General features: G+C 69.3%; 1 protein-coding gene across 4 annotated transcripts; it reads left to right on the top strand.

Annotated features, from left to right (window-relative positions):
- The first annotated feature begins 1,930 nt into the window (after positions 1-1,930).
- Positions 1,931-26,500, top strand: BRD3 (bromodomain containing 3). Of its 4 annotated transcripts, none has more exons than XM_036022448.1 (12): positions 1,931-2,072; positions 10,444-10,768; positions 11,356-11,493; positions 12,465-12,612; positions 13,421-13,635; positions 15,200-15,571; positions 17,240-17,368; positions 19,400-19,591; positions 20,368-20,603; positions 23,546-23,838; positions 24,442-24,585; positions 26,231-26,500. In XM_036022448.1, the coding sequence occupies exons 2-12, from the start codon at positions 10,556-10,558 to the stop codon at positions 26,344-26,346; spliced, it is 2,196 nt and encodes a 731-aa protein (XP_035878341.1). In that variant the 5' UTR covers positions 1,931-2,072; positions 10,444-10,555; the 3' UTR covers positions 26,347-26,500. The 4 variants fall into 4 exon arrangements, with proteins under 4 accessions (XP_035878341.1, XP_035878343.1, XP_028372971.1 ...); XM_036022450.1 differs by having other exon boundaries at positions 12,519-12,612; XM_028517170.2 differs by having other exon boundaries at positions 1,932-2,072; positions 24,460-24,585.
- The last annotated feature ends 648 nt before the right edge of the window (positions 26,501-27,148 follow it).

Below are 27,148 nucleotides of genomic sequence, written 5' to 3' on the forward strand. Positions count from 1 at the left end.
CCATCCCCAGTGGTGTTGAAACTCCAAGAATAGGGAGAGAATAGTGGCTGGGGGGGGGCATCAGAGTCCCCCAAGTCCCTTCCTAAGGCAGCCTTGCTTCCCCGGGGGCACCTGCCCCGGGCCTGAGGCGTGGTCAGCCCCCGGGGCTGGGGGTCCAAGTGCAAGTGTCCGTGGCTCTCGCAGACTCGGCTCCACGGACCGCTCCGGCCACAGGGGAGACCCCTCCACGAAGGCACCAGGGCCACCAGGGGTGGGCGGGCTGGACTGGGGGGCGCCCCCCCATGACGGGAGAGGCGGAGCCTGGCTCCTTCCCGCAAAGCCAGGTCCTCAGGGAACCCCCAGACTGGGGACAGGCCACGGGGGGCAGGGCGCCCCTATGGTCAGTGGGAGGCCCAAGGAAGGTCATCTATGTTCTGGGTGTTTGGTGAGCAGCAGCCTTGACAGCTGACCTGCCAGGGACCGCTTCCGCGAGGTCAAGGGGCAGAGGCTCTGTTTTGGCCCGGGAGGAAGTGAGGGGGATCTTTGTAAGTAGTGAGTGAGTGGACCGTCCCAATGGCCAGTGTCCAGGTGTCCGAGAGAATGGAGCCGGATGGCTGGCCGGATGGGGACAAGGCCTTGGCGCTGAAAGAGAAGTGTGCGTGTGAGGGCACCAGACTGGACTTGGAGAGGGAGGCAGCCGGGACAAGGGTTCTGTGGGGCCAGTCTGCAGACCCTCGCCCCCTGACCTCTGCCCCCTTGTAACTGAACAAGGCAAAGGTGTTCCCCAGCTAGAGCCCTCCTCCGGAGGCTTGCTAAAGGCTGCAACGTGTCATGGGCACCCGGCAAGGGGACAGCGGGGTGGCTGGGAAAGTCTGGGTCTCCCCCGAGACGCTCGTGGTTTTGGGTTGTGGGGCCTGCGCTCCACCTCCAATGCACCCAGTGACCCCAGGGGCTCGGGATGTGTCCCGCCAACAGGAAGAAACCCCGCCTCGCAGTTGTGAGGTTCAGGGATCCCCAAGGAATATTTGTTTCTGACGTTCTCGTGGGGGCGGGGTGGCCGATGCACACACCGCGCAGCTACCTTCAGCTACAGCGGAGTAAAACCGCACTTGCTTCCACAGCGGCGTAGCTGCCGCCTACAGCAGATCCTACAGCCGGCCGCGAGCTGAGCCTTGAAAGTACAGAAAAGGGGCCCAGCTCCTTGTTTTACTTTTGTGGCCCACTGCTGGCATCTCGGGTCAGGGACCTTTGATCTCATGCCTGCCTGTCCTCACTCGGCGGATGGGGAAACTGAGGCTGGGGTCGAGGTCCCCAGGCAGAGGCAGGTACTCGGGCTCCCGGGCCCACAGCCATTGTGGGTACAAAAGGCGGGTGGAATGGAGGGGTAGAGGGGGAGGGTAGATGGGGGCGCGGCCGAGCGCAGCTCCTCCTCTGGCGGGGCGCCCCTGCGCGCGCGCCCCGCCCCCCGCCCCTGCCCTCCCGCGCGCGCCCCCGCCAGGCTAATTAGGAACGCGGTTTGTTTACAAACAAGGGCGCTCTGCTGCTGCGCGCCGCCCGGGCAGTGCGCGGCCCAGTTCTAGGGCGACCCCCCTACCCGGGGCTCGGAGACCCCGGATGCGGGTAGCGGCGCTTAGGCGGGTGGGCTGGCAATGGCCGTGCTCCCGCCTTTTCCACGCCTCCGTGGGGCACCAGGAAATTCGCCCGAGTCGCAAGTCTCCTGCATTAGACGGAGGGCTGCCCAAGGTCCCCGCCTCGTCGCCGGGGTCGGAAGGGTGGGCGGGCGCCCCGCCCCAGCGCGCCCCCCGGCCCGGCCCCGCTCGCGGCCGGGTCCGCGGGGCGGGTGGCGGGCGGGGGCGCGCGGGGTGGGGCGCGGCGCCGGCGGGGCCGGGACATGTAGTCCGCGCGCCACGGCCTCCCCTGGGCAGCCTCGGCGCGGTCCCGGCCACGGACTACGACTCCCGCCAGGCGCCGCGGCGCAGCGCATGAGCCCTGCTCGGCTCCGGCGCGTCTATTATGCTGCCGGGGCCGGCGAGCCAAAGAGGAGCCGGCCGCGCGGGCCGGGAGGGGACGGCCGCCGGAGCCGCCGAGGCCAAGTACGCCTTTCTCTTGCTTCCTTGCGCGCGCGGGACGGCGGGCGGCGTGGGCGGCTGCGGGCCGTGCGGGCTCGGCAGCGCGGCCCCGCGCTCCCCAGCGCAGGCCGCCGGCGCGTCTGGGGAGCGGAGCTCCCGGGCCGCCGCCACCGCCGCCTTTGTGCGCGGCCACGATGCAACAAAGCGCGGCAGCCGCCCGGGCCCCCTCCCCTCCGCCCTCCTCCCGCCCGGCCGCCCGCGTCCCGGGCTCGGGGGCGTCGCTGCGGCCGAGGCGCGCAGCCTGGAGTTGGCACGGCCTGCGCGCCCCGCGCCAGCCGGCCTTCCGCGCGCCCTGCCTCACGGAAGGGATTTTTCCCCCCTTTCCTCTGCCCGCCATCTTTTGGAGGGGGAAACCGGGGAGGACGCGGCGGGTGAGGTGCGCGGCGCGTCCCGGGCCGCGTCCTGCGCTCTGGCGCCACTTTCCTTGCCCCCGCCCCGCCTGCCGAGGCTTCCAGCTGCCGCCGACGCCGCGAGGCCAGGCCCGAGCCCCGGCCCCGCGTGGCCGCCCAGGAACCGGCGGCGTGGCCTTTGGGGGCTGCGCGCTCCCCCAGAGTTCGGGGTCCCGTGCTGACTCTGAGCCCCTTGGCAGGGTCGGTGCTGTCGGGCCGGGAGGAGACGCAGTTCCCGTTTTGAAATCAGCCTGAAAAACGCTTAATCCGGGCGAGGTCGAGTTAGAGCGCGAAAAGCGGGGTTGCTGCCTCTGTTTCCTACTCGGGGGGGGGGGGCACCGGCGTGACAGCAGGGTCCAAGGCCATCGGGCACCCCAAACGTCCAGTGTTCCCGCGTCCCACTGGTCCCCTCGAGAATAAAGCTGGGGGTTCGGGGGAGAAGGGTCCTCTCTTCCCCACCGGTTGGTCCTCTGGGGGCAGGGTCGGGGGGAGGCCTCGCGCGGCCTCCTTTCTCTCGGGGCTGGGGATAGTTTTGGAGACGAAGGGGGGGCGGGAACGGAGCCTGCAAAGAAATGCCCCGAGCAGCCCCGTGGTTTGTCTCGCGCGCTCTTTCCCTCGGGCCCGACCCCCGAGTGGCCTGCGACCCTCACTTCTGGCGGAAGCCTTCTTGCAGAGAAGTTCGTAGCCGCGTTAACTGGGTTCCTGACTGCAAGTTACGGGGTGGGGGAGGGTGTGTGTCCGTCGGCGGACTGCCCGGCTGGCGGAGCCCCCCTTCTTCGGGCCTTCCCGCACCCCACCCCCAGGGAGGGCCCGGAGGGGTGTTCTTGGGCGCGGTGCTTCTGTTCTGGGTCCCTGGAGAGCTTCTAGGAAAGCCTGAGACCGGGCCAAGTTTGCCTGGTCTGGCCTGCTTCTTGGGGGCACTCTGTGCTCTCGGGAGTGGGGGGGACCCAGAAAAACTCTAAGTCCCTGCAAGGGGGAGCCCCTTGGAGTTAGGGACTCCCTCGCCGCCCCTCCCCCGCAGCCCCGAAGGCGGGCCTTTGGTTTGCAAATAGAGGTCTGTGTTTGCCCTTCTCTGCCCCAGGCCTTGCCATGCGCCGGCGGTTACCGATCCGAGGAGGCTGGGACAAAGCGGCGTGGAGGGCGGAAGGCCACGCCAGCCCCTCGAGGGGGCATTTCCCCGGCTGTTCGCAGAACCTGGGGGCCCCGCTGCGGGGGCCTGGGCGGCGGGAAACCTGCCTCCAAGCAGCTCCTCCTCAGTGGCCACCCCTCCACGCGGGGGGGGGGGGGGACGCTGGGGAGGAGGGGTTTAAGACACGCTCTGGAGGTGGGCGGTTGGCACAGTGGTGATGTTTGGTTTGTTTTTGGGAAGTGGAGTATTTGCTTTTCTTCAACGGCGGCGGCTCCCGCGTGCTTGGGAAGGAGCTTTGCATACTGGAGTTTCTACACACACTCTCCCACCGTGGGCTCACGGAGCTCAGCAGCCCTGGGCAGAAAGTGAAAGTGGGGGTGTGTGAACAGGCGAACCCTCCGGCTCCCCGCCTTCCTGTGCCCGCTCTCCCAGCTTGGCGCGCTGCCAGCCGACTGTGGCAAGCTGCGCGGCCACTTCCTGGTTCTTGGCGGCAGGGCTGGCCCCGAGGCCCCCAGAATGGGGTGGGCTAGCAGGTCGCAGCCTCAGTGCCCCGCACCCTGGCTGCCTGGCTTGCTGTCCGCTGCTGGTGGGCTCCGCTCTCGCTGGGAGAGCCGCATTCCTTTGTGGGCCCTTGGGGAGCTCCCGTTGAGGAGTTCCCCGCCCCCCCAAAGCCCGCCCCCTCGAACACAGCCCCAGCTGTCGGCTGCCGGGAGCCGGCCTGAGTCTGCTCTGCAGGTGTCTATGTTTGGGGGGCAGTTCCGGCCTTTGGCTCAGTGGTGCGGGTGGCAAGTGGCCGGTTCCTCCTCGTGTCCCCCTGACGGATTGGCAGGGTGCATTTGTGGGCAGCTGGCGCCCCACGCGCAGGCAGGCCCGGGCTCCCGGCGTCTGGTAGACGCGTTTCTTGCGTTGCAGGGAAACGGGAGTGAACTGGGGCAGAAAGTGGGTGTCCTGTGTGCTGCAGACTCGCCTTCTGGGAACTTGGGGGTGGGGACCCTGGGGACCCAGGTCTGCTTGAGCACCCTCCATGCCACCCGCCTGAGGCTCTGCCCCTGTGTTTCAAGACATCAACAGGTGTTTGGGTCCCTGCCGGGTGCCCAGGTGGGGGCTGGCGCCTGGAGCCTTCTCGGTAGCCCTGTGGGCACAAAGCCCGGGCAGCCTGCACCCTTGCCCTGGGCACCTGCTGTCGGGGCTCTGACAGGCACAGCCACGTTGGGGGGCCCTTGAGCAGGCAGTGGTTTAGTGCGGGGACAGGGGCAGGCCTCGGCCTGTGCTGCCTGTGACCCCTCAGGGAGGGGCCCTTTCACAGCCCCCTGACGTGTCCCCCAGCGGCAGGCAGGGCCTGGGAGGTGCTTGGGAAAGCGCTTCTGCAGCGCCCGCGAAGCGTTCCTCCGTGTCCCGTCGAGCAGCCAGGCTTCTTGCCTGCGACGGGCAGCTGGACTCGGTAGCCGGGGTGCAGCGTTTCCAGAGCGATGTTTAGGAGGGTGATGGGGGGGCCCGGGTGGGGACAGCTGTGTCGCAGACACTGCGCTGTCCTGAGGAGCCGGGGCTTGGGAGTGTGCGTCCCGAGAATGGAGACCCGTGCTCCAGTGCCAGGAGCCGGTGCCGGGCCGCGGCCCTGCCAGCTGCAGGCTCCAGATAAGGCGCGCGCCCCTCTGTGTCCTATCATCCTCGCTGCCTCCAGCCTCCCACCCCGAGGGACTGGCTGAGGGGTGCCAGGGGCGGCAGCATGCAAGCACAGGGGTGCCGTCCCCTCTCTGGGGCTCCGGACGCCTTCCCAGTGGGCAGGAGGGGACGTGGTGTGGACACCTGGGAGCCTGGCACAGCCCGTGACTTCCTGAGGGCCGGCCGGTTGGCCGGCCGAGAGCCTGCTCTGGGCTCAGCAGCGGGCTGCCGGGCATGTGGCTCCGGAGAGGCGGCTGGAGGAAGGGGTGGGCAGGGCCACGGCGTGGGACACCCGGGTGGGACAGTGGCCCTGGGCTCCCGGCCTCTCTCCCAGCCCCAGCACCCCGCCCCCTCGGCCTCGCTTCTCATCTCTTAGGTGGGATGACAGGATAAGGGGCCTCCCTCCGCGGGCCGCCACCAGGGGTCCGAGGAGAGGACAGAGACCCGCTGGGGACTGCCGTGCCCTCGGGCCGTGCGGCGTGCTCCCGCTCGGGCTGCGGACGCCTGTGTCGGGCGTGCGTGGCACGGTGCTCCGTTGGGACGGGCCGCTCGGGGGGCAGGGCTGAGCCCGGGTGCGAGTCGGGACCCGCCCCTGAGCACGGGGAGGGTGGCCGGACGCTTCGGGTCCCTGGGCTCTGCGACGCAGGGCGGGTACACGCCCGCCCTCTGCGGTCCTGGGGGTACAGGTCCGGCGAGAAAGGGCAGGACCGCGTGCAGGACAGCCAGGCGTGGTGTGGGGGAGGGGCGTGCGGGGGCCTACGCCGCGTGCGTGCGTGCGTGCGTGCGTGCGTGCGTGCGGCGGCTGCGAGCTTCCCGGGTTCTGGGCTCCGGTTTGGTGCGCATGCGTAGGAGCGGCGCGCGCCGAAGACACGGCTTGGCTTCTGGTCGGGCGTCCGGGAGGAGCGGCGCCCTGCCGCGCTCCCAGCCCCGTTCCCGAGAGTGCACAGACCGGCGTCCGCGGGTGGAGGCGCGGCCACGCCGAGCCTGGGTCCCTGCATGGCCGGCCCGCGGAAGCAGGGACGCCGGCCCGGAGATGATGCCTCTGCGGTTTGCGCTCCGGGACGGCGTCGGGGCGCTGGCCGTGCTGCCCTCGTGAGCTGCGGGTGTCTGGCTCCCTGCCCCCCGCCCCCCGCCCCCCAGGAGTGACCCCCAGGGTAAGCAGCGATCTGTGCTCGGCGGGGCTGCAGCTGCCACCTTAGCGGGTGTCTTGGGCCCATGTGGCGTTGACGTTCTGGCCGGAAAGGAAACATCCCCAGTGAGCGCGCTAGGTGCCCGGGTCCCGGGGAGCTGTGCGTGTGCAGTGATGAGGACACGGGCAGTGATGAGAAAAGGGGCCACGGCTCCGGACAGTCCCCCAGACCCAGGGGAAACGCCCCTGGGTCCGACCCCTGCCCGCCTTCCGGCCTTCATCTGCCCCCTCGCCCACCGCCCCGCGCCCTGTAGCTGGAAGCCCCTGCATGTTGCACCTGGAGGCCACAACCCCTGCCACCCCTGGGGGTCGGCTGTCCGAGCGCATGGCTGTGCCAAGGCGTTGCGTCGTGGCGGGAGGGCCGACGTGCCGCTGCCGCCGGGTTTTCTGGGTGTTTGCGGAGTGGCGCTCGCATTGCAGGGGCGGGGCTCACAGGGTAGGCCCCTGCTGTCGGAGAGCAGGTGTGCTCTGGCCCCGGGGCGAGCGTGGGGCCCGGCTGGGGCTGCCTTGCTGTGTCGGAGGCCCTTCGGGTGACAGTGTGGTGGCACCATTTCCTGCCTGGTGGGGCCGCTCCCAGGCCTTCCCCTGCCTGTCTGCTCTCCCCTGGGGCTCCGCGAGTGGCCGCCCTGGGGCCCCGGCCCCACCAAAGGCAGCAGTTGGCTCCGTCCGTCACTGCGCCGCCCTGCCCTCCCAGATCCTGTTTCCTGAGGCCCCAGGCTCCAGGGCAGCTGCCCGTCTGGTTGGTGGGGCCCGGCTGGCCCGGCCACCTGGGGTCCGGGCGCCCCGGCGGCCATTGTCAGGCCAGCACTTCCTGCAGCCTCAGCCCCTCGTCCCGGCAGCGGTGTTGGGAGGGGCTGTGAGGGGTGGTGGTGTGCGGTCTGAGGCGGGGTGACAGCTCCCTAAAGGGCCTGGCTCTGCCTCTCTAGCTGGGTGCCCCTGTGCCTCTTCATCTCTGAATCTGGAAACGGAGGTCCTCTGACTCACGCCAACCCGAGCCAGGGGACTGGGAGGCGGGGCTGAGGGACACAGTGGGGAGGCCCCCTCAGCAGGAGCACAGGAGTGAGCCCCCATCCCCCCAGGAGGCCGTGTTGGAAGGCCATTGTTGCTGCGGGGGGAGGGCCGGTTCCCCTGAACAGGGCGAGAGGGGAGGCCCTGCCCCTCCCCCCAACCCGGCTGCTGAGGTGGGTGCCGCGTCCTTGGCCTTGTCTTCGCCTCTGCTGCCCCACCCCCACATTCACACTGTTCCCCCACCCCACACCCACACTGTCCCCTGCACGCCTCCTCTCCGGACCGGACAAGGCGCCTGCCCCTCGGGCCCACAGCCGTGCCCTTGCGAGGAGCCTCCCTGGACCCTTCGGCCTGCGTCCTCCTCCAACCCCTGCTCTTGGTGGTCCGGGGTCCTGCAGCCCGGTGAGGGCAGGCTCCCGGCTCTTGGCCCACCTTCCAGGCCTCGTCTGCCTGGTGGCTGGAGGCTGGCATCCCCCCCCTCCCCTCGGGGTCAGCGGTCCCAGAATGCCCGGCTCTGCCCGAGTGCGGCCTTGTGGCAGGAGAGTCGGGGCAGCTGCTGCCGAGTTTTCTGGGTGTGTGTGCGGTGGTGCTGGCCGCTCGTTTGTCCTGGACCCTGGTGGGTCTCTGGGCTGAGCGAGGGGACAGGGGCTGGGTGTCTGTGTTAGAGTCCAGTCCCGGCGCTGAGGGGCCTGGGAAGGGGTGGGGAGACGGTGACCAGGCCAGCTCCACCTCGCAGCCGGGAGACTCGGGCAAACCCACCTGGTCTTGGGCGTGTGGCGGACGGACTGGGTGTCGTGGGGCGCCTCCCTGCAGGCTGGCCGCGCGTGGCGTGGGGCGGGGTGTGACCTGGAGTGGCCCGGCGACTGGCCCTTGAAGGGGGTCCTTTGTTCAGGGTTTTGCCGGGTCTGGGATTTTTTTTGCTTGATTGTTCGAGGGCTCTGTGGTCTGTGTGCGCTTCCGCTCTGGGCGGTTTCGGATCCTCCCGTGTCGAGGGCGGGCCGCGTGACTGTCACCAGAGATGCAGGTGCTGCCCCGTCCTTGGCGGGGCCCTGGGGCGTGGGGGCGCTTCTCGGAGCCTCAGTTTCCCTCTTAGGGATGGGGCCCCACCCTGCCCTGCCGTCCCTCGGGGAGCCCCCCCTGCCCGAGGCAGGCTGGGCCACATTGCCTCAGAGTCCCGGCAAGCCTCAGAGCGAGCCGGCGCGTGCGGGTCTTGCTGCTGGGCCGTCTCTGGCCTGCGTGCTCTGTGTCGGACCCCTTTGATCTCGAAGAGCCTCGTGGGGGCGCAGGGCTGGGGCGGGCACCAGGAGGCTGGCCCCGCAGCCTTGGGATGCCTGGGTCTCCGGGAGGCCCTGCCGGTGGCGGCGCCGGAGCAGAGGGCCCCGGAGGGGGTGTGAGGAGGGTGCGGTCCCCTGCGGTCGCAGCACCTGGGAGCGGGAGGGGAGTCGCTGGCCACACTGGGCGCTGCCGGCCGGAGCAGGGACGGTGCCCTGATAATGCTGATGGACAAAGCCCCCGGAGGGAGGGTCTCCGTGGGGAGGGCAGACCCCTAGGGGCTCCGTGCAGGTAGGTGCCAGCAGGGGGCGGCGGCGCTCAGACCAGACGCAGTCAGATGGGGGCGGAGTGTGGAGGAGCCGACCTGTGGGCCGCGGGCACGGGACCCCGGGGTGCTGCAGAGCCAGGACTCTGGGCTCGCGGCTTCTGGTGGTGCGGACTCGGCCTCCGTGCCACGAGCACCAGCGGACACGGCCGAGGTCCCCGGGGAGCCTCCAGCCTGGGGCCAGGACACCGTGCTGGTCCGCCCACGGGCCCTGCTCACCGCCGGAGGGTGTGGAGGGTGTGTCTGGGCGCCCGGTGGGCAGTCAGATGTCTTCAGGGGGTCGGCGCGCAGGGCAGGCTCGTGTGCTGGGTGCGGCGCGCCCGAGGGCTCACTGGAGCCCCTTCTGCTCCGGGCTGTGGCGGGGGGAGGGGGGCGCCTCGTCAGCATGTCCCATCCGGCGCTCTGGGGGCGGCCTTGACCGTGGCATGTGCTGCTGGCGCAGAGGCCGCCGGGGCCCCGGCGAGCTCGGGGGGGTCTCCGGGTGTTGCCGACCTGCCGCTGCGGGTTGTGCGTGGCCAGTCCTCCCCGAAGGCCGCCCGGCCCCTCCTGTGCCGGCGCCGCCCCCAGCCCCGATCCGTGCGCAGGGAGCGGCGGGTGTGCAGGGCTGAGGTGTGGCCACGCACATGGTGCCTGTGGTGCCCGTTCCCCGTGCAGCCACCCCCGCTTGCCCTGCGGCTGGAGGAGGGGAGCTGGTTCCGGCCCTGGAGACCTTGGGGTGTCCTGTGCGTTCTCCCACTGGCCGATGCCCCTCTGGGTCCAGTCGCTGTCCGGAGACCCCTGGGGCTGTGAGGCTGCTTCCTGCCCAGCTCCCCGCTGTCCCTTGGGCCACAGCGCCGGGCTGGGTCTGCAGCTGCCGCCCCCCCACCCCGCCCCACCCGTCACTGGCCGCCCATCGAGACTGCCCTCCCGATTGGCCGAGGCCCGGAGGTGTCACAGCCTGTCCGCCATCACAGACCCGGAGCTGGCTCGCGGTTCTCGTGGTTACGGTGGAACCCGGCTCGCATGGCGGGCAGCGCCGCTCGGTGGGGTCCACTGGTCGCTCTGAAGCTCTGACGCTCCCTAGAAAGTCGCCGCGGCCGCGGACGGTGTCGCCTGAGCCCTGGCAGGCAGGTGGGCGGCGGGCAGTAGCCGAGTCAGGCCCTTGGCCTCCGCCTGGGCGGCAGCCGCCTCCCCACCCGTGGGCCTCCCCGCCCGCCCAGTGCCTGGTGCCCGTGTGGTTGCTCATTCCCCGGGTCCCCAGCTTGGCCACGGCAGAGAGTGGTCGCGTGGCAGGTGAGCAGCACAGGCCGGGCCACGGCAGGGGGCTCTGCCACGTGCACGGGCGAGCCCCGGTGACGGACCGTCTCCCCCTCCCCCCGCAGGTGCTGCCTGGTCCGGCCGGGAGCCGGGATGCCGCGCCTCTGCGGGCAGCACGGAGGGAGCGAGGGCCGCGCCGAGCCCCTGCTGTGACGGCCCGTGAGTGCGCGCCGGAGGATGTCCGCCTCGACGACGGCCGCCCCCCCGGGGATGCCGGTGGCCCCGGGCCCCGTGAACCCGCCGCCGCCGGAGGTGGCCAACCCCGCCAAGCCCGGCCGCAAGACCAACCAGCTGCAGTACATGCAGAATGTGGTGGTGAAGACGCTCTGGAAGCACCAGTTCGCCTGGCCCTTCTACCAGCCCGTGGACGCCATCAAGCTGAACCTGCCCGTGAGTGCCTGCCCCGGCGCGTGGGTGGGCCGCCCCGCGGCGTCAGCCCCTCCCCCTCCCTCCAGCATCTGGCCCTGGGGGTGACGGGGGCCCCTGCACCCAAGGAGCTGGGGGGGCCGCCCGGGGGTGTCGGAGGACGGCGGGCCACGGCCTGCAGGCGCGGGGACAGCCTGGGGCTCTGCTCCCCAGAGGCAGCCGCCCCGGCCAGTGCTCAGTGCGGAGCTGCTGTCCGGCGGCTCCTCTCTGGACCCCCCTGGGGGGAGCCCTGAGTGTCGCAGGTCGTCAGCACCTGGTCGCTGGGCTCTGGCCCCGGCTCGGCCCCAGTCACCCCCAGGGTCTCGAGCCAGGTTTGGCCTGGGGGTGGTGCTGGGTCCCTGTCGTCAGAGCGTGGACCAGCCCTGGAGCCCAGCTCCGAGGGCCTGCGTCCGTCCGAAGCCCCTGCCAGGCCAGAGGCCAGCGCCCGCCTGCCCTTGGGCAGCCCCAGCTCCGCTGGGGAGGCCGAGCCGTGCCAGAGGCCGCTGCCCCCGGGGTTCGTGAGGTCGTCCTGTGGAGCCCACCAGTGACGCCTGTGAAACCCTGCCCACCAGGATTACCACAAGATAATCAAGAACCCGATGGACATGGGGACGATCAAGAAGAGGCTGGAGAACAGTTACTACTGGAGCGCGAGCGAGTGCATGCAGGACTTCAACACCATGTTTACAAACTGCTACATCTACAACAAGGTGAGGACAGGACGTGGGCCGGGAGGCCTGGACGTGGGCCGGGAGGCCTGCGCGCTGCCCGCCAGCCCGGGGCGGGCCCGGGCGGGGGAGCTGAGGGTGGGCCTGTGCACTGGGCAGCAGCTCTCGGACGGACGGGCTTGGCGTGTCATGCTGTCATACGTGGTCCCCACACACGGGCCCTCCCGAGAGCTATGGCCTCACGTGGGCCGCGTCCCCAATGGAGGAAGTGAGAGCCTCTTCAGAGGAAGGTGACACAGAGCAAACACTAGAAAACGTCCATAGCCACGGCCCTGGCTGCCGTGGCTCAGTGGGGTGGGCACTGTCTCACAAACCAAAGGGTCATGGGTTCGATTCCCGGTCAGGGCACATGCCTGGGTCGCAGGTTTGGTCCCCAGTCGGCACATGTGGAAGGCAGCCAGCTGACGTTCCTCTGTCTCGTTGATGTTTCTCTCTCTCACTGACGTTTCTCTCCCTCTTCTTCTCCCTCCGTTTCCCTTTCTCAAATGAAAAGTAAAAATAAAAACTGGAAGCGTCGTGCCCTTGGCCCTAGACACCCTCCCCGTAGAGACCCTGGCGGAGTCCGGGCAGGCTGGCGGCAGGGGAAACGCCGGCACCCGCCGCGCAGCAGTTGCAGATGCTGGGTGCGTGGTGACAGCCACCCGCAGCCACCCCAGACGCCGCGGGGCACTCCGCGGCTGGGGGGACGCCCACAGGAGGGTTTTTGGGGCGAAGAGCTCGTTGGGGGAGTCCCCTGGGACCCCCACCCCAGCCCGGGGGGGGGGGTCTCTGTTCGGACGGGGGCTCGGTGGAGATGGACGCGCAGGGTGCCGAGTGCGGGGCTCCCCTCCTGTCCCCGTGGCGGTGGGGGGCGGCTCCCGGTCTGCACGGCTCCCTGGCGCTTCCCGGGGCGCCTCCCCGAGCTCCGCCGGCCGCTGCCCCGCCGTGTAACCCGCGCTCTCCCGTGTCTTCAGCCCACAGATGACATAGTGCTAATGGCCCAAGCCTTAGAGAAAATTTTTCTGCAGAAAGTGGCCCAGATGCCCCAGGAGGAGGTTGAGTTGTTGCCCCCTGCTCCAAAGGGCAAAGGCCGGAAACCGGCTGCGGGAGCCCAGAGTGCAGGTAAGGGCGCGGGCGCGGCCCTTCCGTCCCGGTGCCGCCGCCGGCCGGTGGGCCGTCCGGGCGGAGATGACGCCGACCCCGGGCACCGGGGCTCGGCCGCAGCCTCAGGGGTGCCGACCCGGTCTGCAGGCCGTCCGGGTGGGGGGACACGGGTCTCGCCGTGTCCCGTGCTGCTCCTCCGGCCTGGCTCTGAGCGTGCCTCTCCTGGACGCCTGGGCGGAAGTCACGGGCGCCCCTTCTGTCCCCTCCTGGGACCTGGCCTCCCTGGCCCTCGCACTCTCCAGGACACGAGACGGGGCGGTGTCACCTGCCGGGGAGCGAGGTGGGGGTGGGGTTTAGCGCTAGGAGCCTTGGGGTGTCACCTGGTCTGGGGACCTGGACCAGAGGGGCGAGCCGGGGGCGGCCCAGCCCCCGGGAGGCCGGGCGGGCGGCCAGCACTGCTGGCCGTGCCGGTCTGCCGGGTCCCCACGTGCCAACTCTGGCCGAGCAGCCGCCTCTGGGTCACTCAGCTGGTCACCGATGGCCCCGAGTCCTCGGGCGCAGGCCTGGCTCTTCCCTCTCGGGCTGCGGGGCTTGTGCTGGCTCCCCCTCGCCGACTTGGGCCCTGGCTGGAGGGGGGCAGCCTGGGGTCAGTTCGGTGGGCTCTGTGGACATGGCCGAGCTGCAGGGCCAGTAGTCCGGGAAGAGGGGCTCCTCTGGCACCTGGACGGTCTAGGGGAGGCGGCCCAGGAAGGTTCCAGAAGGACCGAGTCTGCTCTGTCTGCTGGGCAGGGCCGGGTCCCTTCAGCCTCCTCTCCTTGTCCCCAAGGTGCGCAGCAGGTGGCGGCCATGCCCTCGGTCTCCCCGGCGACCCCCTTCCAGAACGTCCCCCCCACCGTCTCCCAGACGCCCGTCATTGCTGCCACCCCCGTGCCGACCATCACCGCCAACGTCACGTCGGTCCCCGTTCCCCCAGCTGCCGCCCCGCCCCCGCCCGTGACGCCGGTCATTCCCGTGGTCCCCCCCACGCCGCCCGTGGTCAAGGTGAGCGGCCCTGGGGGGCGGGGCCGGCCTGAGGCCTGAGCAGGGGGGCGGGGGAGGGTGCTGGCCGCTGGCCGCCTGGTGCGAGTGACATGGGAGTGGCCCCTGCCGTGCTGTGCCCGCGGGACCGGGCAGCTGTTCCCACCGCCGCCGAGGAGACCGAGGCTCAGGGACCTGCAGGTCACACAGCTGGTGAGGGCAGGCTGCACTTGACCCCGGTTCAGGGGCCTGCAGGGCCCAGGTCCAGGCAGGGAAGGTGTGTGAGAGCCGGGTGGGAGGGGGCCCAGCCCGGTCCAGCTGGCCCCGCCCCTGGTCACAGGCGCATTTCCGGCTGCCAGCCCCCATTAGCGCAGGGAGGGCAATGGTCCAGCTGGGCCCTGAGGAGCAGTCCCCATTAGTCACCCCACTGGCACGGCCGTCGCCCGGCTCGCCGGGGCGCCTCTCCCAGCAGGGCCCGGCCCGGCCCGGCGCAGCCCCGCAGCCCCTGACTCGCCGTCTTCTCCAATTTGCCCCTCACAGCGACCCCCGGGGCAGGCAGTGTTCCCCCCTGTTACAGATGAGGAAGCAGGCGCTCAGAGGGGTTAATGGCTCCCGGAAGGTAACGCGCCCCTCCCCCGGCCTTCACTGCCTGCACCTCCGGGCGGCGCCTGGCTGGTCTCGGAGCATGAGCCCCCGGCCTCTGCGATGCGCGCCTGGCATCTCGTGGGTGCCCGGGAGGTGTCTGCGGATGGCCGGCTGTGCCCCTGGTGGGCTGGGGCCGTGGCCCCCAGTGGCGCTCTAGACCGCAGACCCCAGTGGAGCGCTTGCGGCTCTGAGGGGCTCGGCTGCCTGGCTGAGCCGGTCTGGGGGACACTGACTCCTCCTGGCTTTGGAGTGGGGCTGCCGTGCCCGGGAGCCTGGGGCAGGTCCTTGTGCGTGCCCTGGGGAGGCCCTGGCTCCCGCGTGGTCACTCACTGGACACGCCCCCTGGGAGTGGCTGCCCTGGACACACCCACTGAAGGCTCCCTAGCGTGTCTTGGCCTCTCCTTGCGGAAACTCAAGCTGGCTCCTGCTGCCTTCAGGGTCCAGTGCAGACCCGCCCACTCGCTCAGCCCCCCAGTCCCGGTTCCACGCCTGCTGCTGCTGCCTGCGCCCTGCCCCCGCCAGCATGCCTCCCCCTCCCCTGCGCCCCCTAGTTGTCCTTGAAGCACCAGTTGTGAGGCCCTGTCTGGGGGTTTCCCTCTGTCCCTGCTGTCCCTGGTGCTGGCTAGATGCGGGTGGAGTGCCTGCCGCACCGCCCGGCTCGGTGCGCCAGCCCCCTGACTGCGCAGCCGCGGGGCAAAGGGGGCGGGCAGCTCGGGGCAGGGTCCAAGTCCAGCCTCACCACCACCAGCTGTGTGACCTGGGGCCCTTGACGTGGCCTCTCCGAGCCTCCGTCCCCCGTGGCGCGGGGCAGCCGGGAGGACGGCCGCGGCCGAGCACGGCAGGCATGGCTTCGCTCGGTGCCTGGCGGGTGGTCGGCGCTCGGGAAGCGCGGCGGCCCTGGCGCTCGGCGCTCACCGCTCCCCGGGGGGTTCTGCCGTCACAGAAAAAGGGCGTGAAGCGGAAAGCGGACACCACCACGCCCACGACGTCGGCCATCACCGCCAGCCGGAGCGAGTCGCCGCTGCCGCTGTCGGACCCCAAGCAGGCCAAGGTGGTGGCGCGGCGGGAGAGCGGGGGCCGGCCCATCAAGCCGCCCAGGAAGGACCTGGAGGACGGCGAGGTGCCGCAGCACGCGGGCAAGAAGGGCAAGCTGCCGGAGCAGCTGCGGCACTGCGACAGCATCCTCAAGGAGCTGCTGTCCAAGAAGCACGCGGCCTACGCCTGGCCCTTCTACAAGCCGGTGGACGCCGAGGCGCTGGAGCTGCACGACTACCACGACATCATCAAGCACCCGATGGACCTCAGCACCGTCAAGGTCGGCCGACAGCCCGGGCCTCCCGGGCCCTCTTTCCCCGCCCCTCCCCGCCCCCGGCCCGAGGGTCTGGGGCGGCTCCGAGCCCGCATGGGCTGTGCCCTGCACACTCGCCCCCAGGTCTGCGGCTTCATCACCGTCCAGTCCCTTGAGCCTGGTTTCGCCCCGTCTTTCACGTTCCTTCCAGCCTCCCACCCCCCAGCGTTTGAAGGTCCCTATCAGGTGGGGCAAGGAGGCCCCCCCATTTTCCCCTGCTGCCTTTCCCCGGGGGTGGGGAATGCAGGGGCTGGATGCCCTGGGACAAGGAGGCACTCGGTGCACCCGCTGCGGTCTGGCAGCCTGGGTAGGCCTCCCTCCGCCTCCCCAGCCTGGTGGCGGGGCAGCTTCCCGCACCCGTTGAGCCCACCGAGCGCCTGCTTCCCTGGGCCGGTGCTGTGGCTGTGCCGTCCCTGCTGGGAACCCGGCGATGTCGGCTACTTTTGTCTTTTTTTAAGACTTTATTTCTTTTTAGAGAGAGGGGAAGGGAGGGAGGAGGAGGAGAGAGAGAAACATCACCGTGTGGTTGCTTCTCACATGGCGCCCCCTACTGGGGACCTGCCTCACAACCCAGGTCTGTGCCCTGACTGGGAATCGAACTGGCGACCCTTTGGTTCTCAGGCAGTGCTCAATCCACTGAGCAGCACCAGCCAGGGCAGCTGCTTTGGTTTAGGCTGTTTCTGTCCATGTGAGTGAAATGCGGACAGAGAGTTTTTGTCATGGTTCAGGCAGAGCAGAGGCAGGCGGACAGTGGACCCAGCCTTGTCTGCCACTGACCCTCGATAATCCCTGGAAATGGTTTGGTTGCCTCTTTCTGGATTCGTGCCCAGCTCTGGCTGGCTCTCTCCAGGCTGGTTTTGATGGTGGGGACAGCAGCAGTGTGGGCTCCCGGGCACCCCGCCCCTGAGTGCTGTGCGGGGCCCTGGCTCGGGCTGAGGGCTGTCGGGTGGGCTCCCGTCTCACCGTCTCCCAGAAAGGGGAGTGCTCTCGCACTCCTGCCCTTCGCAGGGGACCCCCGGCTGCTGCTGGTGGGGCCCCGCCTTTCAGAGCCTTGAGCTGAGCCGTCCCAACAGTGATGCCCCCTTTGGCTCATTCCCAGCTGCCACCTGCAGCGTCCCTCCCTGGTGGCACTTCTGCTCACCTCCCCCACTGTCCCGCTGGGACGGTCTGCTGCTTCTGCAGGGGGTGGGCGCGCTGGCAGCACCTGGGTTTCCATGGAGCAAAAACCAAATGAAGTTTGGTGCATTGAGTGGACCCCCAGGATTGGTGGGGCATCTTCCTGGGAGCTCCCTTCTCACCCAGAGCCCCTGCTCTCAGGGACCTTGGTGTGGGACAGAGGACCCTGTGTGTCGCGCTGGAACCTTTGGGAACGGCAGGGGTCCCACAGTGGTGGGGTGGCAGGAGCCTGACCTCCGGATGAGCGCTGTTTCCCGCCCAGGGCGCCTGCCTGGCTCCGGGGTCCTGGGTCGGCCCGTGCCGGCCCTCCAGCCCCTGTGCTCCCCCTCTCTCGGGGCTCCTGTGTTAGAGATCTCGGGGCGGCGGCGGAGGGTCCTGCGTCTGTGTGCAGGGGTGGGGAGTCGGCCGCGACTGGGATGCCCGGCAGGGCCCCTCACGCCCCGCCCCTTTGTGTTACAGAAGAAGATGGACAGCCGCGAGTACCCGGACGCACAGGGCTTTGCAGCCGACATCCGGCTAATGTTCTCCAACTGTTACAAGTACAACCCGCCGGACCACGAGGTGGTGGCCATGGCCCGGAAGCTGCAGGTAACCCGAGGTGCTCGCGGGGGCGGGGGTGGGGGGGGCCTGCTGGGCCCCGGTGGGATCAGCAGCCCTGGGTGGGATCTGGGGAGACACAGGCGTCTCGGGGGACGTCCTGTGGGGAGGCCGCGGAACCTCACCTGCCCAGCACTTGCGCCCCGACGGCCCTCGGGGTCTTGGTGACGCACAGGCCCCTCTGCCTTCCGGGAGCTACGGGCTTAGGTCGGGGCGGGCAGCGAGCAGGACGCTCTGGCCGGACGCCGAGGGAGGGACGGCCGACGTCCCCTCTCCTGCAGCCTCATGGACTGCGGGTCCCTGGAAGCCCCTGTGCTGGGGGCGCGGGGGTGGGGTGGTCCCGAGGCTGGGGGGGGGGGGGCGCTGGTGGGCGTTGCGTCGCAGACATTGGCCTCCGCAGCCGGGCGCGCGCCCGACGACCGTTGCTGCGGGAGGGCGTGTGGGCGGGGCCTCTGCAGGGGGCCCTGGGGCTGTAGGAGCCGGGCTTTGCGCCTGCGCACTCCGCCCGCCCACATGGACGTGTGCGTGCGCGCGCCCATCCGTGCGTGCACGTCGCTGTCGGTCCGGCCGCCGCCCCCGTGTTTCGGTGCCCCGGACCTCTCTTCACTCAAGTGTGGGCCGTGTGGGCGGTGCCCTGGTGCTGGCGGCGGCTGTGGCTCAGTGGGCTGAGCGCCGGCCTGCCAACCAAGGGGCCGCCGGTTCGATTCCCGGTCGGGGCACGTGCCTGGGCTGTGCGGGCAGCAACTGCACGTTGCTGTATCTCTTTCTCTCTTTTTCCTTCCTTTCCATTCTCTCTAAGAAATAAAGTCTTAAAAAGTCAGTAAGTAATCAGGGGTTTTTGTGGACAGAGAAAGAATTGTGGGCATCTTTCATCTTCCAATAGTTTCTCTATTTTCTAAGCTGTTCCCAGCCCCTCGTTGGGAATCCTTTTGAAAGTTGGTGGGGGTCCTCTCGGTGTCCCCTCGGCCACCAGGGCCCGGATGGGGGGCGTAAGAGGCGTCTGCTGTTTCTGCCCCTCCCCCCGGGGGGCCCTGCCCTTTACCCTTCCCGACCCCTCTGTGTGTGGTGTGGCGAGAGGTCCCGGAGGTCCCAGAACGCCCGCAGGAAGCTGCCAGGACCCGTGGTTTCGCGCCGCAGCCGTGTGAACGGCCCCGAGGAGCACTGCGCGGTCGTCGCTCGGCGCCACCGGGCTGGCAGGGGGTGGGGCCTGAGCAGAGCGCCCAGGCCGGCGGCTGGGGCGCTGCTTGCAGAGGCTGAGAACCTGCACAAGCCACACACGGGCGGTAATCACACCGTGTGTGCGCGCGCGCCGAGCAGCCCGCCGAGGAGGCCCACTCGTCCCTGGGTGTGTCGGCGTGCTTCTGGGGACAGGCTCAACCCTGGAGGAGAGTCCCCGGGCCAGAGCCGTGGGCTCTTCTGGGAGCCTGCGCCACTTCCGTGGGGTCGCAGCTTGTGGGTGTAAGCCTGGGTGGATTCGGGCCGTGAACTTGGCAAAGCAGAGTCTCCCTTCGTGGCCTCCTGGTCACAACCTTCACTGACCGGGCTCCCGAGACCCAGGTCTCACTGGGTGCCGGTCTCGGCAGGACGATACCTCTGCCTTTTAAAGAGCCGATTCCGGCACCTGACCGGTGCCGCAGCAATACAGCTTCGAGAAGTGGGGAAATGGGGGTTGGCCCCAGTGCCCGGCCGGGGACCCCACAGCGGGCCAGAGCTCACGGGCCAGCGCTCCTGCTGTCTGGCTCCAGGTGGCAGGTCCCTGGGGCCTCGGGCCTGCCGGCGGAGAGGAAACACCGACCCACGGCAGCTCGTGTGGCAGCCGGGGGAGCTGGCCGTGCCTGTGGCTGTGGCCCCACATCCGCTGCCTGGAGCGGGAGGGGAGCGAGCCAGGCCGTCTCCCTGCAGGGACTGGCCGTCCGTGCCGCCTCCCCGTGGGTCTGAGGGCCGCTGGGGAAGCGGGGGCTCCCTCTGAGGGGCCGCCCCGGGCGGCGTCCGGGACTTCAGGCGGCCCCTGCCCTCCCCCAGGACGTGTTTGAGATGCGGTTCGCCAAGATGCCGGACGAGCCGGCAGAGGTGCCCGCGACACCCGCCCCCGCGGCCCCGGCGGCGAGCAAGGGCACGGAGAGCAGCCGCAGCAGCGAGGAGAGCTCCTCGGACTCGGGCAGCTCGGACTCGGAGGAGGAGCGGGCCACGCGGCTGGCCGAGCTGCAGGAGCAGGTGAGCCGTGCCCGCCTGTGTCCCCCTACCCCGTGCTGTGGCCTGGGAGGGGGGCAGTGGCAGAGACCAGACCGTGCAGTCCCGGCAGCCAGAGTGGAGGGGTGCGGCCCCCCTCCCAGGCATAGGGCCGTCCCGCCCCAGCCTCCGGCCACCGATGCCCTCTCCGACCTGAGTTGTTTGGACGATGCGTCGAACGAGAGACCTGGCAGCTGGCAGGTGCTGGACTCCTGGGGCTTCCGGCAGGGAGAAGAGAGAGCAGAGCGGACACGGCCCTGCTGCGGTCACCACAGCGGGGTGGGCAGCAGATGTGGACCCGAGCCACGTTAGCCACAACCCAGCTGGGTTGCCCTCTCAGCCCCTGCACCTGCTGGAGGCCCGACTGCTCTCCTCCCCGGTCCGGGGAGTGGTCGCTCCCTCGTGTCCCTGGGGCTGCCGGAACGAGAAGCACAGCGAGAGCGCGCAGTAAGCCGCCGGGCGCGTGCCGCCCTGGGTGGTGGCCACCTCCCAGACCTGCCGTGTGGTGGCCGTCGCGCAGCCCGCCAAGCCTCTGTCTTCCTCACCTGAGAAATAAAACTGATGAGAACAAAGCCACCTGCCCCGGGCTGAGTGTTTATTTCACTGGGCTGTCCAAGCCCTCGGGACCGGGCACTTGCCTGCAGTGTACCTGAGGGCCGGTGGGGGGTTGGCAGTGGGCCGGCGGTCCCCGAGGCGTGGTGGGAGCGCAGCACGGCCCACGGAGCCCTCGGAGCCCTGCTCAGCCGCCTGCTCTCTTGCAGCTGAAGGCCGTGCACGAGCAGCTGGCCGCCCTGTCTCAGGCCCCCGTGAACAAGCCAAAGAGGAAGAAGGAGAAGAAGGAGAAGGAGAAGAGGAAGAAGGACAAGGACAAGGACAAGGAGCGGCACAAGGTCAGGTCCGAGGATGAGAAGAAGGCCAAGGCCGCCCCGCCCGCCAAGCAGGCCCCCCAGAAGAAGGCGCCCACCAAGAAGGCCAACAGCACGACCGTGGCCAGCAGGTGGGCCCTGCCATCGCCCGGCCCCTGGGCCACGTGTCCCAGTGACTCGGCCTGGGCCGCCACCACTCAGATAACAAGGCGGGGGCCCGGGGTCCTCATCCGCCCCCTTGAGGGGCCGCCGGGAAGGCCCTGGAGCCAGCCTGCGTGCCTGGTGGGGACCTCAGCACCTGAGGCTTTAGGGGCACTTCCCTGAGCTGGGCCCCGGGTTTAATTTGGGGACGTCGGGCTCAGTGACGTGGGCTCTTGTCGCTTCCCTCCTGCCAGCCTGGTAGGCAGAGGGTCGCCGTGGCACAGGCCAGCTCTCTGGTCCATCCCCCAGGGCCAGGTGCTGCCGCTGACCAGCAGGGCCGACGGTGGGAGGGGCGCGGCTGGGGACGGCTTCCCCGGGGAGGGGCCGGCTCGCCTGCAGAGGGCGGGACGCGCAGGTCAGCGCCGTGGGGGCCGGCAGACCTGTTCCTCTCGGGCTTTAGGGTGAGTGGTCACCGCCGAAGCCGGGAGCGGGGCGGTCTGAGGCAGCTGCGCTTGGCCGGCTCTGTGGGTGTGCTTGCGTTTCGTCCTCCGAGCAGGTGGAGGGTCGTGAAGAGAGTGAAAGCAGTCGGGTCCCGGCCTGTCCGTGGGGGCCCCGGTGGGAGAAAGGCCTCCCCTCTGGGGGCGACTGGGGTGCAGTGGGCAGGCGGGGTCGGCGTGGCCAGGGAGGGGCCTCGGGCGGCTCGGGGAACTGTGCGGGCGGCAGAAGGGTCGGGCCTGGCTCCTGGCAGAGCTAGGAGGGGTGCCTGGAGCCGGGTTGGGGTGGGGGTTGGCAGGGGCCAGGGGAGTCGCTCCCTCCCTTCCTCCCTTCCCGGAGCGGGCGGAGCCAAGGTTTCTTGGGCTGTGTGTGTCCAGGTTTGGGGGGAGGGTCAGGCTGCTCCCAGAATGGACCGGGGGCTCTCCCTGCTCCGCCCCGTCCTGGGCGGGTTTGCGGAGCTGGCGTTTCTTCCTGGATGTTGGCGGGACATCTGCTCCGGTGGAGCGGTCTGGGCCGGAGCGTGTGGTTGGACGGCGTTAACCAGGAACTGGGTTCTCTTCGTAGACGGAGGGCTGGCCGGGTTGTGAGTTTGTTCCTGGTGATCGGGGGCGGGGGCGGGGTCTGTGCCTGCTTGGAGGGCACCTGCTTGTGGACGGCGCGGGCAGCAGAGTGTGGCCGTGCCCTCCGACCTCTTCCCGTGGCAGGGCCCGGGCCCGTGGCCCCCCCTCTGGTCCCTGCCGGTGGGACGCTGGGCGTTCCCCCGTGAGTCTGGCCGGAGACAGTCGGTGTCATCGGTGGTTCTGCCGCCTCCCGCCCTTCTCTGCTCGCCCTCCCTCCCTCCCTCGCTGGTCCTGTTCTCGCCGTGGCCGCCCCTTGGTCTGGACTCGGCGCGCTCTCGGTTTTCTGGCTGCTCCTGGCGGGAGCTCTGAGGCGCGACAAGAGACGTTTCTTCGTGTCGGACGCCGAGCAGCCCCCCCGACCCCGCCGACGCCAGGCTCTCGAAGCCTCGCGATTTCATTCCGTTCAAAACGTCCTCTCGTTTCCCTCTGGACCGCGGGCTCCTCAGCGCCGCACAGTCTGAACCCCCGCGTGGGTGGGGGCTCGGCCGGAGACATGTGGGCCGTGGGTCTCAGCGGTGGGCACTTTCACATTCGTTAGGGTTTGTCTCGCGGCCCACCCAGCGTGGGTGCGGGCCGCGCGTGCCCTGGGGGAGGGGGGAGTGTGTGAGCCCCGGCCGCTGGGCGCCGTGCGGCGGGAAGGTTGGTCGGGGGCAAAACCCCGGGCAGACGGAAAAGCGTCAGGCCGGCCGGCGTGGCGGACGGTTGCTGTGGGGTCTTCTCTGTTGCTGGCTTATTTGTTGTGTCGGTCACCAAGGGGAAGTGACTGAATTCCCCAGCTGTGGTCACTGCGGAGGTCTCTCCTCCCTGGCGTGTGCTGCTGGGCTTGGCTTCGAGGACGTGGAAACTTGGTGCTGAGATGCACGTTCGAGGGGCCATGTCCTCTCGGTTGGGGGCCCCTCAACCGCAGGCAGGCAGGCTGCCGCCCCCCTGACTGACGCCACTCTCTCTCCCTGGAGTGAATCGAGCTCCTGTGGCTCTCTTTCTAGGAGTGTTTACACGGTCAGTTTCTCTCTCTCTCTCTCTCTTTTTCTTTTTAGCCTACTTCTGTCGTCATGTTTAAACTGGGTGCAGAACCTGACTTACAAGTCAGGTCTTGTTCCTTTTTTTTTTTAGAGATTTTATTTATTTATTTTTACAGAGAGGAGAGGGGAGGGAGAGAAACATCCATGTGTGGTTGCCTCCTGAGCGCCCCCTGCTGGGGACCTGGCCCACAACCCCGACATGTGCCCTGACTGGGAATCGAACCGGCGACCCCTTGGTTCGCAGGCCAGCGCTCAGTCCACTGAGCCATGCCAGCCGGGGCCCGGTCTTGTTTCTCGTGCAACCCGCTCGTCCATCTCTCTCTCTCTCCCTCCCCCTCTCTCGGTCGGTGTTTCCAGACTGTTCGTATGTAACGTGTGACCCGCTTGCGCTTCCCTCCGGTTCGGTTTGCCACCTCAGTGCGCCCCGTCTTTCCCTCTGGTTTGCAGTCCTGTCCCCGCGCCTGCCGCCTCTGGGCTGGCCGGAGCACGGGGGTCGGTTTCGTGGTGTTGAGTCTGGGGTCATCGACCTGTCTAGTTGGTGCTGGTGGGGGACGGGGTGGGGGGTTGGCTGCTTCCTGGGTGAGACCTGGCACCCGCCCAGCCGGGAGCAGGGTCCGCCCGTCCCTGGAGACGCACCGGCAGCCTGGGGCTCTGCCTTGGGCACACCTGTCACTCATCGGTGGTAAGAGTCCCTGGTTCTGGAGCGGAAGGGGCTGGACCGAACCGGGTGGGGCGGGGGCCCCGAGGGGCCGGGCGGGGGCTCCACGCCGCGACTCGGTCCGCCTTCTGCCGCAGACAGCCGAAGAAGGGTGGCAAGCAGGCCACGGCGCCCTACGACTCGGAGGAGGAGGAGGAGGGCCTGCCCATGAGCTACGACGAGAAGCGCCAGCTGAGCCTGGACATCAACCGGCTGCCCGGGGAGAAGCTGGGCCGCGTGGTGCACATCATCCAGTCCCGGGAGCCCTCGCTGCGGGACTCCAACCCCGACGAGATCGAGATCGACTTCGAGACCCTGAAGCCCACCACGCTGCGCGAGCTCGAGAGATACGTCAAGTCCTGTTTACAGAAGAAGCAGCGGAAACCGTTCTGTGAGTGGCCGAGGGGGCCTGCAGCCCCGCCCCCGCCTCCCTGCCCCCTGGTCCTCTCCGCAGTCCCACGGGGACAGCCTGGCGGCCCCGTGCCCCAGGCCCCGCCCGTCCGTGCTCGGCTGGGGACAGAGCTCGGGTCTGAGACCGCCTCCACCTCAGCCAGGTGGGCAGCCAGGACCCCGGGTTGCCCACCTGCCCCCCTCCTTCAAGTGCAGCTAAGGTCCTGGGCACCCACTTCCCGGTGTCTGCGTCTGGGTATGCCGGCTCCCTGTTGACTGGGCTCAGGGAAGGGCCCTGAGCCTCCCAGGAGGGCCGTGGCTCTGGGGCCATGTCTGGGCTCACAGGACGGGAGCGAGGTCCCGGGGAGTGGGAGGAAGGGCCGATCCGAGGCAGCCCCAAGGTGGCAGGAGGATCGGGCGGCAGCTGAGGCCCACCCAGGACTCCTCCTGAGCCTGCCTTCGTGGGAGAGGAGGCGAGGCCGCACGGGGCGAGGGCGCAGAACCTGCCGCGGCCGCGGGGTCGGGCCGGGGTCCAGAAGGTCCGGGCGGCCGAGGTGCGCACTTGGAGGCCGGCTGCCTGCCGCTCCTCCGCCCGCCGTCTCAGCTCCTCCTCCTCCCACAGCGACGAGCGGGAAGAAGCAGGCAGCCAAGTCGAAGGAGGAGTTAGCTCAGGAAAAGAAGAAGGAGCTGGAGAAGCGGCTGCAGGACGTCAGCGGGCAGCTGAGCAGCAGGAAGCCTGCCAAGAAAGGTATCCCTCCGCAGCGTCACCGAGGCCGCGCCGCCCGGCCGCTCTGTCCAGAGGGGGCGGGGCCAGGCAGGGCCGTGGACGGCGGGCCCGCGCTGGCGTGGGTGGCTCCGCCATGTCGTGAGACCCCAGCTTCCCTGTCTGTCACCGGGGGGCAGAAGCCCGGCCCACGGGGAGCGTGAGCAGGCGGGCGGCGTGTGGGCCTGCCACTTCCCCGAGGGCCTGCGAGGGCTCGTGGGGAGGGCCCCGCAGTGCTGTTTTGGAGCTGGACCCTGAGGCCTGGGGGCCGGCAGGCTGACCCCCAGCCCCTGCTGGGGGCTTTCTGGCTGCCCCTAGGTTGTAACACCGGATCCCAGCGTATTGATTACCAACGTCCGGGGGGTGGGGGGGGTCGGCTCTGACTCCCAGCCTGGGCCCCAGGCCCTGTGGGCTGCGGGTCTTATTTCAAGGGGCAGGGTGTTGCCTCCGTGCCTCCTTCCTCTGGGGCCTGTGAGGAGGGGCAGAGACCTTTTCCTGGCCCTGGGACGGCGGGGCCGGGTGGGGCCCGGGTGGTGGCCGTCAGCTCGGGGTCCCGTCTCAGTGATCATGTATCAGCCGGTGCTGTGGCCTGGCCAGGCCCTGCTGCCCGCCTGCGCCCCGAAGTCTGGGAGGCTCCCCTGGGTCGGCCCTGGGGAGGGCAGCGAGGTGTCCCGGGGCTGCCGCCTGACTGACGGGCATCCTCATCTCCCAGTGGGTGGGGATGCCCAGCCCCTGCCCCTGCCCATGAGATCCTGTTAGTAGATTGCCTTCATCTTGTCCATCTCGTGGGTCTTGGGTGGGTGAGGGTCCGGAAGTTCTGGGCAGTTCTGGCACCGTCTGCTCAGCCTCAGCCCCACAAGACCACCCCACCCCAGGGTCCAGGCGGGAGTCCTGGGCCTCTAGCACCCGACCTTCCCCGGGCACCACGGGGTCCCCATGCTCCCACCTCAGTTCCTCCCACCGCACTTCCCGCCGGGCCGTACCGGCGCAGGAGAGCGCGGGACTTCCCGTGAGGGTTTACGGGGAAGGCTGGGACTGGGCGCGGCAGCCAGGGGTGAGGGGTGGGCGGGGCCAGCTGTAGGGACCGGGAGCTGCCCCGCCCTCTCGGCTCCTCCCTGCGTGCCCACTTGGCCCCCTGGAGATGGGGCATGGGCTCTGTCTTCTGGTGACCAGCCTCATCCCATCCCGTGCCTGTCTGGGGGCCCTGTCTGGGGGCCCCGGCCGGGGTCACTCATTAGCATAAACTCAGGCGTGGCCCAAAGTTGCTGCTTATAAACATGAACACTTCTTACCCTTCCGGGAATCCTAAGGGTCTTGGGAGCTGCGTGCCAGGGACTCAAGAGACCCCAAATAGAGGCCTTCCCGCACCGCGACCTCATTCCGCACGGCAGCATCCGTCTGTTTAGATAGATGTGTGTTCGCGTTTATTAACTGGGCGAGTCAAGGAGTGGGTGGGTCGTGGCATGTAGTGGGGTGCGAAGGGGCGGATGTTCTGGAAAGTCTGTGTTGAGAAAGGCACAGCGGACACGCGGGGCGGGGCGGGGCGAGGTGGGCGGAGCAGGCTGGGAGGGCAGGTGGGCGGGGCAATGGGCGAGCGGGAGCCCTACCCTCACCCCCGCGTCTCCCCCAGAGAAATCGGGCGCGGCGCCCCCCGGAGGGCCTTCCCGGCTCAGCAGCAGCAGCTCGTCCGAGTCCGGGAGCAGCACCTCCAGCGGATCGAGCTCGGACAGCAGTGACTCGGAGTGAAGTCGGGCTCCGCCGGCGCCCCGCCCCGCCGGCCAGCGGCCGCGCGCCCGCCGGCGGCCTCCGCAGTGTCCCCTCCTGGATAATATACTACTACTTTTGTTCATGGTGTGCAGGTTTCTTTTTAATCCAGTGTCACGGTATCTCCCCGTTTTTGCTTTAATAGGTCAAAGGTCTTTTGTCGCGTGTGCGCTAGACTTTATGAGCAGGTGTGAGACTGCAAAACGTCTTTCCTTCGCCGCCGAGTTCGGCCGCTCGGAGACGGCAGCTCCAGACGCTAACCTGGTAACCGTAGAAACCATGGAGGATGCCGGCCGGACGTTCCTGCAAAGCCCCTTTTCTTAGGCCAGACCCGGTCCGGAAAGGACGCTCTCAGAGGCAGCTTCCCCGGGGTGGTTCTGCACTTGGGGGCCGTTGGCCTTGCACACGGGCGTTGCCCTCTGTGCTTGGGCCCCGAGCTCCGACCCTGCTGTCCGCAGCCGCCCGCAGCCGAGGACAGTGCACCAGCCGGGCGGGGCGGGGCGGGGCGGCGCCGCGCAGGCTCCGGGCAGAGCTGCTGGGGTGGGGCCGTGGGGGTGGGCCCGCGCGGAAGGGACGTGCGGAGCGTTTCTGACCTTTGTGCGGTCAGGGCCCCCCGGGCGGGGGGGACACGGCGGCTGCGTGTGCAGCGGGCAGGTTTCCAGACACTGAAACTTTTACCTCAACTTAAAAAAAAAAGATTTAAAAAAAGACTTTTTTGTAAGGTTCAGCAATTTTCTACGCGAGTCCAGCCCCATGTGTGTGTCCCTTACCTTGTGTTCGCGCT

Source organism: Phyllostomus discolor, chromosome 3 (genome assembly GCF_004126475.2).
Source record: "Phyllostomus discolor isolate MPI-MPIP mPhyDis1 chromosome 3, mPhyDis1.pri.v3, whole genome shotgun sequence".
NCBI classification, from domain to species: domain Eukaryota; kingdom Metazoa; phylum Chordata; class Mammalia; order Chiroptera; family Phyllostomidae; genus Phyllostomus; species Phyllostomus discolor.

Excerpts from the sequence above, each read along its gene's own strand:
- BRD3 (XM_036022448.1), top strand. The coding sequence starts at position 10,556 with ATGTCCGCCTCGACGACGGCCGCCCCCCCGGGGATGCCGGTGGCCCCG. Across the intron at positions 15,572-17,239 it reads TGGACCTCAGCACCGTCAAG|AAGAAGATGGACAGCCGCGA; the intron begins GTCGGCCGACAG and ends TTTGTGTTACAG. Across the intron at positions 24,586-26,230 it reads CAGGAAGCCTGCCAAGAAAG|AGAAATCGGGCGCGGCGCCC; the intron begins GTATCCCTCCGC and ends CGTCTCCCCCAG.